Source organism: Anarhichas minor, unplaced genomic scaffold (assembly GCF_050575085.1).
Source record: "Anarhichas minor isolate MPS153535 unplaced genomic scaffold, ASM5057508v1 ptg000023l, whole genome shotgun sequence".
In the NCBI taxonomy this organism is placed as follows: domain Eukaryota; kingdom Metazoa; phylum Chordata; class Actinopteri; order Perciformes; family Anarhichadidae; genus Anarhichas; species Anarhichas minor.
This window is the reverse complement of record NW_027466469.1, coordinates 8,620,937-8,633,492: the sequence shown is the minus strand read 5'-3', so window position 1 is coordinate 8,633,492 and position 12,556 is coordinate 8,620,937. Positions and strand designations below refer to the sequence as shown.

The following is a 12,556-nucleotide window of genomic DNA, read 5'->3' as shown; positions in this document are numbered from 1 at the left end:
TGTAAAATCAGTGTATACACGACAAATTCCTTGTAGGTGCAAACTTCCTTGGCAATAAACGGTTCTGATTCTGATTCTGATTCTGATGTTACTTGTTAAGAGTAAATGAATTAGAATCTATTAGAAGTGCTGTATGATGGTGTATCATTGAATTATCTTATCTTTTGAATTTCCTAACTTGTTATTTAATGTCGGCACTTAAGATACTTGAAAATGCAAATCGACCTACTTGTGGCATAAGTCCACAATTGCAACTCAAATTTCACAACAGTCCTCGTCAGACAACCTCCAATAGTCATGCCATTACATATTTGTGCATGTAATTATAATTGTATGTTTATATGTAAATATAATTGCCCTCTTACAGTGCATTGCAGCTGTGCTTTCATGTCTCCCTACTCGTGTACTGCGAGGCTAGTCTGATATTCAGTCATTTAGAGACTTGAGAAGGGGAAGAGGTCACTTTATGCTTGTAAACTATTCATCTCTTTGCAAAAAGGTTTCTTTTAAAGTGTTTTTGAAAAGGAAGCAAAGACGCCATATGAGCAAAAGTCAAAAAGGCCAACACCTTGGACGAAATGTCTTCGCTTTTTTTTTGTCAGCCGAGGAGTTTGAACCCCATCATCTGTTCACCTTTTGACTTTGACTGAGCTATCATCATCTATTTAAAGTGAAAAAAGTGACTAAAACTGTGGAAACAAGTTTGTTTGCTGTCTGACGAAGAGTCAGATGAAAAGATCAATATCAATTCAATCTGGGCCTTCAAGAGGTAGAAGTCTGAAGATTGGTGTGGTCCGAGCCAGGGCACCAAGAGAAGGGGGGAAGGGCCCATAGCCCCCCCCCCCTCTTTACGCAGGTAGGGGCTGACAGATTATATTTTTTAAAACAGCAAAGATTGATAAAGTTGTCATTGAAACCAACAGTTATGAAATGTACTTTTCACACTGCCAAGGTGGCCCGGAGGTGACGCAACACTTTGCCTCTTGGTTAGGAAACAACCACTGTTCCATTTTTCTACGCATCGCTGCACATGTTTACCAGCTAACATGACGTGAAAAAGACAGGTTGGTACTAAAAACAATCAGATCTGTCATATTCCAGTCAGCATGTTACCCCCATGACAGGTGCTCTCTACTGGACACTCAGGTTAAACTGATAGTGGTCCTCTCATTTGCTTCAGAAAACAAGACAAGTGTTTTTCATTTCCCCAAAATGTTGGGTTGTAGTTTTAACAACAGCCACACACCACTCCTCTGTAAATGCATCTTCCCACCTCACTAAAGGCTGCGAGGCTGCCAGTCATTCAGGGACACAACAGTAAATGAACCATCATTGCTGATGAGAAACAATCACTAGCAGGAGAGGGTTCAGGCTGCGCTTCAGCAAAATTGAATAAATTAGCACAGGAAGTAAGAAAATGACTCATGCAATTCAGCTGCTGCTGTATATGATTTGTGCAGGTTTTTCATTTTACAACAGTACCTGTGTGTTCTGTGTCTGCATGGTGTCGGGTTACAAGCCAGGTGAACACTTGCATACATGCACAGATTTCCCTCCTAAGCCCACTCAGCTGTGGCTATGTTTCTACAGCTCTGATTCTCCTCTTTTCTTTTCTCAGAGTCAGCCTTCCTCCTCCTCCTCCTCCTCCTCCTCCTCTTTGCATCTCCTCTGCCAGCCTTATAGATCTGCTAACAGTAAACATGTCCCACTGCAGCGCTCAAGGACATTCTGAATGAGTACGCAAGCACACTGTGCCAGGAGAGCACACACACACACACACACGCACACACACACACACACACACACACACACACACACACAGTACGGTGCATGTGTATGTGTGCCGGTGTGTGTGTTCACATCTAGGTGATGCTCCTCCTTCCTAGTCGACCATATGGAAGTGTGTATGAAGGGAGGGAGGGGACATATCCTGCTAGGACAGTTGACACAGCACAGATGCTAGGCCACACGCGAGCACTTACAAATACAGAGAAAAACACACATGCACACACATGCACACACTGCACAATGCGTGGTGTTGTTTGAGTGGTAATGAGGCAGGAGTGGGAGGACGGCTGGTGTGCCTCCCACTGCCTTATGCTAGGGGAGTTGCCCAGCTCGCTGGTGAAATGACAGAGAGCTCGGCCAGACCACACACACACACACACACACACACACACACACACGAGGAGAGAACAATCTAGTTTCCTCTGGTCACATGAACAACACTGAATATCCCTCATTTATTAACATTAGGAGATGTCACTATCCAGGAATAATGTGAGAATACTGGAGCAGCTTAGAAAGAAACCAGGGGAAGTTTAGAGGTGCTGTAGATCAGTGAGTGGTGGAGGAAGTTCAACATATTTCAACGCTCAAATAAAGTGAATAACTTGCAGTCTTAAAAGCAGTAATATAGTCTACGTAATATGCATTAGTTCAAGATATTATTTTTTATAAAGATGTAACCTTGCTGTGTATATGTTTCTTCCTCTAGAACTCAAAATATCAAATAAATCTACATTTCAAATTAAGAACATATAATTTGTCTAAAATTTCCTTCAATTCAGCACTTAAAAGATTCCCAACATGATCATGTTGTTATTGTTATCATAAAACTATTTAATGATTCATTCATAAGAACTAAATAATCATTTTAAATAGCTAGAGGCAGCAATATTTCAGATTTTAAACATTTAAACATTGACACAGTTGAGTGTCTCCTCCATCAGTGTATAGTTTGAAAAGTAAAAATATGGTTAAATAACTAGTAATTGTTAATAATTTAGATTAGTGTTGGTGCAGATGTGTCCACTGTCCAGAGGCTCTGTAAAGACACCACATTCTCTCTTAATTAGAAGATGTATGGTGATAAGTCTCAGCACCACTACCTTTAGACGCCTCCGTGCTATACGGCCCGCTGCCGCTGTCAGTTAAGTCGGGCAGCCAGGCGTCTTTGACTGCTGACTTGAAGAGGTGGCGGTTGTCCAAGCTCTGGATAGGCCTGAAGTTGCTGCGCAGATACTCCACTGACTTAACATGGTCCTGCTGCTCCGTGGTGAAGATCGAGTAGAAAGCCTCCAACTGGTGCCGGCGGGGAGAGCGAGCATGGCAGAGACAGGGATGGAGAGGAAAGAGTGAACAGAAGCGGAGTTAGTGGCAGGCAGAACTCACATCCTGTGTGTCCATCAAACAGCAGTAAGAACTACTTTCACTCACTCTATAAAATATACAATATTTTGCATGCATGCAACGCAGACATCTAATTAAAATACAAGATAAGATTACATTTGAATGATCCCCTTGAGGAAACTGGGTCACTGCTGTAGCAAAGCAAAGGCTTTACAGAAAAATAATAATTCAGAGGAGAATATTCAAAACACATGACCAATAATCCCAACATATGAAGAACTCATTCAATATGTATTTATGCGTGAGTAGAAAATAAATGAGTAAATATAGTGAAGAATATCACTGGGACACTTTTGAAATAGTATACACAACATTACAATCATTCCAAACTATAAAGAAAACAATATTTCACCAGCAGCATTGAGAATTCAAAATGGTGACGTTTATAGCTTTTTGTTTTTGAAAGTGTTAATGAGAGGATGGATAGCAATCTCACAACTGTAGGTTAAATGTGCAAGAGCCAGGAAAGGATTAGCTTAGCTTAGCATACAGACTGGAAGCAGGGGGAACAGTTAGCTTGCTCTCTCTAAAGTTATCTGGAAATAAAAAGAAAATACAAAAATGGCTATTTGTGGTTTGAGGTAGAATTATGTAGGTGAACGCCAGCAAGACACTGCTCCCTGCTTTTGTTTGCCAATATACCGTTTGTGTAATAAATTAGATACTAAGTGTGATGTGCAGCTGCTTTTGTACAGTTTAGAACTTTTCCCAGATTTCAGTTTTCCTGCTAAGCTAAGCTAAGCTAAGTGTTGTACTATTCTTTAAAAAAAAGTGCATCTGTCAAGTCCAAAATTTGACATAATGTGAAGATAAAACAAAACACAATAAAAACTTTGACAGGTTAAAACCAGTTAAAGCCAATGTCTATCCCATGATCGGAACCCAGAAACATATCAGCAATAAAGTCTATGTCATTGTAGAAGTTCAGTAAAAGCAGAATGGAATGACATATGGATAGAACAAAGACACAGAGATTCATATTGAACTGGTCATTAAACACAGTAAAATACGAAAATCGAACAATCTAATAAGGTGCATTTTTGCATATTCAGATAATTCAGAAAATTCTAATAAGCAGCTTCCAAAAGAAGTCACTTTTCCAGGCTTTAAACCAGACAATTCAATCACAGGGAAGAGGAAAAGTCGACTCCCTGATCCAGACCGGGGGGAGAAGTGGCCCTGAGGGTTTCCAACCAAAAGCTCTCTCACCAGAGGAGATGTTTGAATTTGTCAACTGCCAACCCTTCACCCAGACCTGTTACTTCAAAAACATGAACTTTCAGTGAGTGGCCTGCATCTCTGAAGTGCTGTCCCTGGGGATAATTGCGATTTTGGAGTTCTGATTGCATATTCATGTTCTGCCAGTCTGTGGCATAAAGCAACCACAGACACACTCCAAACGGCCTTACAAATAGTTTTGGAGTTGGCCAAGTCCTTGAAATAGTCAGTGTTTTGATAAACACATTGAAATAAAGAGTTGTGACAAGTAATGTTGTCACATTATTTGCCGAAACGGCATCTGAAAGAGCCCATGCCAAGGTAGTCAAAAAAGCTAAATCTAGTTGCCAAACTCATGACAGACGAGTAATGAATGGTAAATCAGAGGTACCAAGGTACACTGGTCTGATTCTTGGTGCCAACTGTGGCCCAACTTCATGTGCTGCTAAAACTGGCCCAACAACCCCAAAACCTGCTCAAATCGAGCAACGATGTATGGGCCAAAGCTGTTTGACATTGTGTCACACCCGGCTGGATTTGGCTGACTGGTTTGGGAGACTATAGGAGGTACTTCTGGAAGGACGTTTGTGGCTACAAGAAGCAATTTGTACACTGTATTTGCTGTGATTGGTTAAACGGTTCCCAAAGTAGTTTTAATATGTATTTAGCTGCCTTGTTCATCAAGCTGTGGACATTTTGTACTGCTTTGGGTTGATATTGAAGTTGGCCTCTTCTTGCATGTTGCCATTTGTCAAATGCATGCTGTGTGGCAAGACGTGCAACCAGACATGGATTTGCACTGTGTGACTGAAGTGTCATCTTTCTGTCTGTGTTGGCAGATGGATACTCTGTACAATGTGTTTGGAAGCAATGCACACAGACAAACAGCTTGTGTGCAAGCAAGTGTTGGAGAAGGGAAGTTGAGAGGCAGATTCAGTCTCACTAAGGTAAATGTCTTAGTGAGGATATGTCTGAGCACAGCAGATTGTCCTGTACAACAATCTGGTGCTCTGAAATAGAAACAAAAAAACAGAAACTAAGCCACAGCAAAATAAGGTGAATGAATTTTGAAGGGATTGTCCTTAACTTATTATTGTAAATTGTACTTCAGAAGTGACTCTCCTCAAACCTCAGGTTTGCCTGCTTACCTGGGACAAGTGAAACACCATCTCAGGCTAGTAAATCACCAACATTCGGGCAAAGAATGAAACACATTGGTTTTTTTCAGAGCCGATGATGTAAATAGCTAAGGAGTGAGCCATCTTGTTTCCTTCTCATCTCTGTTGAGAGTTGCACATGCTCAGTACCGATCGGGCAGAAAATGGCAGCAGGTAAAGATGTTTATGAGCTTCAGCGAGCATTTCAATGATCCTGGAAAGAGGAGTTTAGTTGGGTAGTTCAGAGGATATGGTCGAGCTCCAGATTCATTTACTTAAATACAGAATAAACATGATGACTAACTTTAGTCTTTTTTGTCATTTGATAACAGTTAAGAAATTCAGAAATTTGCATAATGGAAATAAAATAAGTAGATATCTGACCCATTTGGGCAAGTGAAAAAATAAAGCATTCCTGTTGAACCCTGTGACCTACTAACTATTACCACTGCTGTGGAAAAAGAAAGAATGAACCAAAGACCAAAGCAGAGAATTACAAACAAATGAAGATTGATGAAGTAAAAAGACTGCTAACAGCCTTTAAAGAAAATGCTAAGTCAACTTTGCAATCTCAAAGTGTTGAATGAAACACAGCGTTTAGATTGAAATGCTAAATCACTTCCCTCAGTGGCTCTAGCAGTTTTACTCTGATTCAAACCATTAATGTCCACATCACAATATGATGCAATGTGGACAGTAGGTGAGATATCCTGCTTTGGAACAAAGCATGATGCCTGGATAAGCCGACGATCCTCCCCATTCTTAGGCCCCACCTACTGGGAGGGAAAAATAACAGCAGAGGAGGAAGGCAGACAGTTTTTTTTGGATGAGCACACCCCCATCCCCCAAGCTCTCGCAAAACAAATGTAAAACGCCCATAAAACATTGGCCTGCCAGCGTTGGTGACCAGCTTTAGGGGTGACTTTCGGAAATGATGAAAGTCAAATCTGAGCGTGAAAGCAAAGGATTAATAAGAAAAAGCCAGAGTGTGATTCCACTGTTGCCTGAGCCGTGGTAAACCCTCAGGGTTTAGGGTGGACAAAGACTGGAGATGGAGGGAACGTGGCACAACTGCAGCAATAGACACAGATCCATGCCTGCTCCTTTGTGTAAGGCTTTCTACGAGTAGCTTTGTTGTGAACTGCTGATTTATCTTTAGTCCTTTCTGCCTTCTTTAGATAGCAGGTTACATTTCCCATCATGCCTTTGTAAAGCTGGAAACACGCAGGGATTTCTTTTATGCTTTTAATTGAAGGAGGGGGGACTTTAGTTCCTCGTCGGGAACGGCTGTCTGACGGCAAGGTAGAGAAGGAAAAGAATTCTAAATACAGCGTACACTTAAACTGATATTGATTCTGTTAGGAGTCTAAATGAGGTTTGGCTGCTGTACCCGTCCTTAGCAGTACATTGCTTTGCTCCCGTGCTGGTAATACTGTCTGTTTCTACAAACCAGGGGGGAGCTGACAGCCATGTAGGCAATACCTCATACAAACTCACTTCAAAATATCTGACCTTTCCCTCTAAGGATGGAGAAAGTCCTCAGGTCAGGAGGGACTATGAGTAATGCCTGTGCAACGGCCTAAAATGTTTGCTAAAGCAAACTCAAAGTGTGAAATCAGCAGTGCCTCTAAATGTGTGTGAGATTAGGAGCATATTTTCTCAGAATGCTCACAACTGTTTGGCCCTACTGTTTGTTGACTCGCGCTGCAGACATCATTACTGTGTGTTGGTGTATGTGTGAGTGAATGATTACTATTAATGGCTTGCCTCCAATCCGTGTTTCTCCTCACACAGTGGACTGCAATAGTACACGAGGCTGAGAGCCGTCAGCCCTTCCTCCGGCTCTGGATCAAACACAGACAGCACTGGTATACGCACTACAGTGCAGCCTGACACCAGGCCATGCTGTAACTCCCACCTTCACATCGGCCTCCGATCGCCATCAGAGCACAAAGCCGTGGTCACAGCAGAGCGAGAGTCCTCTGACAGCATAGGCAGATCACAAGCAGCTTGTATTTGTTGCTATGGGTAACACATAATGCATCAAACAGGGACAGCAGTTTGTCTCTGCATTGATGCAACACTGACACACTAAGGCCTGTGCTCATGTATTCTAAAGCCATGCTAATATTAGAAACTGTATTTGCATGTCTTTAGATAAAATATGTATAGATTATGTATTTAACATGTTGATGTGCTCCCGTGGCTTGTGACAGACGTATTTGAAAAATCTATAGATCAATGTTGTGGGGAGACTCACTCCAGCATCAGGTGGAAATTGTAGGAAATTCTGCAGAAAAGGGCAGATACAGGCTTGAATAACCTTTCTGCCCAGACCTCTACTCACCATGGTATCTAGTCGGTACTGATCTGGTGATTTGACATCCAGGCAACCAAATGGCAAACTCCTAACTCACTCATTACTCTCAGCATTGCTCGTATTCTGGGCTCCTTCTCTGATGATTGGGTGGGTTGGGATCACTGGACCTACGCAAGGGCTTAGATAGTTAGCTAACCGAGGTGTACATTTGACTTGTGTAGCAATTATCTCCTGTTGTATCCACAACTTCAACAAGAAGAAGTCTGCCTCAGTCTAGCTTTTCCCACTCTGCCTCTCTGTTCTTCTCTTCAGGCACATTTTCACTTCCCCAGCTCCCTGCATTGCCCTTCTCCATCCATCCACCAGATGCCCTCCGACCTTTGCTGCCCACCTGCTCACCTGTTTCCGCAGGCAGACGGGGAAACCGGGAACAGGACGAGCCAAACGGGCGGGTAGACTGGCAGGTGCACTGAATAAACTGATTAGGTGAGTGAGAGATGGAAAAACAGTATATTGGTGGCAGAGCTGTGACAAATAGGGTAATATTAGTACAAAATAAATTCAAGCTTTCAACTTGCATAGGTTGTAGAGGTGTAACTATGTGTGTTCATCTTAAACAACTTGGTACAGGATGTAGGGCTTAGTATAAGTGACCGATCTTCACTTCAGTACGCATTAGGCTAAGTTTTGACCGAGCCTGATGCAGTCTAGTTGGGTCGACATCTTCGAATGTGTGCGAGATAACTTCTAAAGGGCTAAAGCTTTGGCAGTTGGGCAGTTGTTGTTCTCTAGCTCAACCAAACACAGGACTTTGGTCCAGGAGAGCGCAGTACATTTCCCCGTGAAGAACTAAAAGTGAACGTTGACATTTTGTCACATGAGTCGTTAGCGTCGTTTCACTTGAGTCACGTGTGGTAGTCACATATACGTAGTTAAGATAACATCAACTACACTCTATTCCTAACCCTAGGTAAGTGGGTAAGTGCTTTGTTGCCTAACCTAACTTCCTGTGGAGTTTTGTTTTAAAGGGGCAGGTAGAGCATCCTGCCAGTGATATAGCTGCCTGACCTGATGCAGCGGTGTGAGAGTGGGTTTGAGCTTTGCTAACATTTATTGACGTTCCTTCACATCTGCATCAGTCCGTCTCTTTGTCCTCGTAAACAGGCTGCAGTTATACTGGAGTGATTCCTGGAAGTGGATCAGTTAAGAGAGTTTGACTGAGTATAAACTGATCTGAGATGACATGAACGTGAAACGCTTCAACCGCACGACTAGGTCTCACAGTTCATTAATGTTCATTTTACATAAAGTGTATTACACGCACAGAGGGCAATGGACAATGTTCTTATTTCCTTTTATATCCTAGAATATGCAGACTAGAGCCTCACTGGCCATATGTCAGCATTGGAGTACTGTAATCTTTCTAATAATAAGTATGGCCAGAGAGCCTCCTGTTAATGTTAATGTTCACATGTTTATCAATAAATGAGAAAAGGAGTGCATACTGGATGGTGGAATGTGTGTAGTTACACTCCTATGATGTTGATGATATCCAGTGTTTCAACTGCATTCAATGACTAACTCAATGTGTAACTAGGACCTGCTTCACATTGGAATTTAGTCATTAAGATGCTCTTCAAATAAAAGTTAAATGTATCTTTAATGTCAAAAAACATTGTTTTGTTTAGCCCTGATTTATTATAGATGTACAAATGTATATAAGCATGAAAATAACCAAAATGACGCTAACTGAGGAGCTATTTTGCAATCTAACAGTGCTCAATCTTCTGACAGACCTCGAGGAGAAAAGGAAACCCATATGGCTGCATCTTAGCTGCTTTCTGGAAATGTTGGCACATTTGCACACAATGCCAGATGGGAAATTATAAAAAATTCCCACATGTCCCACTTGGAATTGCTACTAGGAGGCTGATCTCAGCAGTACTTCGCAGTTGGCAGCTCATATTCAGGGTGAATGCAACGTGAGACCAGCGCGGCATAAGCCATCTTAGGCTGGTAACATCTGAGAAGCAGTCTTGCTCTCTCCCACACTCACTCCCACACTCTCTCTCTCACACACACACACACACACACACACACACACACACACACACACACACACACACACACACACACACACACACACACACACACACACACACACACACACACACACACACACACACGTGAGACGCACAAATACAAGTGTGGCAAGTCCACATGACTGTTGAAAGGAAGGCATTTTGGGTGAGTTGTGTAAGAACCTGAGCATCGATCCACTCTAAAAGCAGGCCCAAAGCAACGGCTGTCACTCCCGCTGACCTACTTCAACTACCATCCAAAACAAAAGACTAGCAGAGAGAGCAGAGAGAAATGAAATACAAAGAGGCAGAGAGACAATAACTGGAGTCACCATCTGTGTTAATTCTCTTCTCAACCTCCTCCTTTTATCTTCCTCCATAATGTTTTCTCTGGAGAGTCGCACAGCAAAATAAAGTAGGGAAAGAAAAGGACTTCAAAAGAGGCTTTTAACATATTGTGAGGTTTGGGATTTCATCTTGACATTTTGCACGCATTTTACATTCACATTTTTTTAAACCTGAATTTGGAGTAAATTCAATTGTGAAAATTATAGGGCACTGTAACAAAATCAGGAGGTGTATCTTTCAACAGTTTGACACAAGGAAAAATATACACGGGAACCCAAAGTTCACATTTTAAGGGCTGGCTAGCTTGTGAATTGCACCATGCTTTAATTCTACACTGATTGTTTATATCAAAGTTGTCACTAATGCAGCGATAGCAATGCTCATACCTACGCTGTGACAATAGTCTGTGGATGAAGCATTAAGTTTTCGATTTTAAGAATTTACTCTGTGCGTCACTACTCTACTGTTGATTTTAGTCATTACTTCTAAACCTCACCTCAGTGATGCCTCAACTTGCTATATGTAGGTTTAGTTTATGGGAAGTTAGCCCCGTCGCAATGGCAACATACAGATGATAATGGCCACCGCTTTGACAATCATACTATGTTAATTTGAATGGGAATGTCCGTTCTCATCCGATTTCATTTCTGTTTTTAGCTCAGTATTTCCAGTTCATAATTAAATTATCTAATCATCTCAAGGTAGATAGTGTTAAAGGTTCTCTAGATCAGTGATTCTCAACTGGTGGGTCGCGACCCGCGGACCCGTTTTCAGTGGGTCGTGGGCCTTTGCCTGACAATAAATGAAATTTAAAAAATGTGATTTTATTCTGAAGGGCATTTTTTATGCAGCGGAATCATTCCAGCATTTACGGCACTTGTTCAGCGGTGCAGGAAAAACACCGACCAGTGCGTTGTGAATCACATCATGTGATGCAGCTCATCCAATCAAATATGGGCATTCTGACAGGTTTCCTGACTTGAGTGAGATGCACACACGTCCTTTCTCAATATGCGTACTTCTCTGTACTTGTGAACTCGTGGACTTTTGAGACGTCATCAGTCTCAGCCCAAGTACTGTTCCAATTCAAAGTTCACATCAAGCCAAGCACGGTCCAAATGCCCGGATGTGGCTCGCTCCGCCCATTTTATCGGGTATGCATCGGAGGTGACTTGTCTGTACTTGGGACAGCCAAATATCCCAGAATGCATTTTGCACCAGCAACAGGAAACAATAGCGGGGGAGAAATCACACAACTAGAAGTTGAAACCTTCGAAATACTACTGTTGTTAAGTCACAGAAAGTAATTTTAGGATGTTTTGAGGCGAGAAGTTAGTTGTCATCAAATCTGTGGTCGGTTTGTCAAGATTCAGCCGATTTAAAAACTCGAGATGCATCAAAATTTGAGATGTTGCTAGCGGGACCTGTAGCGTTTTCCTCGTCGGCAAAGAGTACAGCAATCCGGATCTGATCCACATACATATATTTATACATACAATTACAATTATATATATATATATATACATATACAATTACAATTACAATTATATATACATATATATTTACAATTATATATATATATATATGTATAAATACATATAATTGTATGTGTATATATATATATATGTGTATATAATATAATACACATATAATAATACACTTATATAATAATATATAATTTTTTATTTTAAATGAAAACGAAAACAGCAGGGTTGTCATATTTAGTTTGATTGTAAAATTACTTTACAGTAAAAAAACGGATTAAACTCATTAGACCAGCTGAGGTGGTGATGTCATCAAGTAAGCTGCTGTTCCAATTGTCCGTACTGCGTTCTCTGGACTTGTGAACTTGGAGTCTGGACTTCAAGTCCAGACTCCAAGTTCACAAGTCCGTACTTGTGAACTTGGGTATTGAGAAAGGCCGTGTGACACAAAGGCGTGTGACACACGGGGGAGAGACGAGGAAATAGACAGCAGAGCAGGACGATTGTAGTGTGAGCTGTGACAGGGAAATCACAGGACAATCTTCAAAAGAGAAAAATGTCCAGAGAGACCAAAGTCATTAGACTCTGACTGGACAGACTCATATTCTTCCAACATTAATTTCTCTTTTTAGAAGATGAGAAAAATATAATATTATGGCTTTTTCACTTCACCCTGAATGAACTGAATTTAAAGCTGCAGGGCAATTCAGTGAAATACATTTTTCTAAAATGAGTTCTGTTAAGTAATTTATTTTT

The 12,556-nt window shown here is 41.4% G+C and overlaps 1 protein-coding gene across 1 annotated transcript in view; it reads right to left on the bottom strand.

Moving 5' to 3' along the window:
• LOC142955279 (receptor-type tyrosine-protein phosphatase gamma-like) overlaps positions 1-12,556 on the bottom strand; it is a 542,528-nt gene that overhangs the window by 137,770 nt on the left and 392,202 nt on the right. Inside the window, exon 8 of the mRNA XM_076096741.1 lies at positions 2,892-3,084. Coding sequence (XP_075952856.1) covers positions 2,892-3,084 — 193 coding nt within the window. The remainder of the gene's footprint in view (positions 1-2,891; positions 3,085-12,556) is intronic.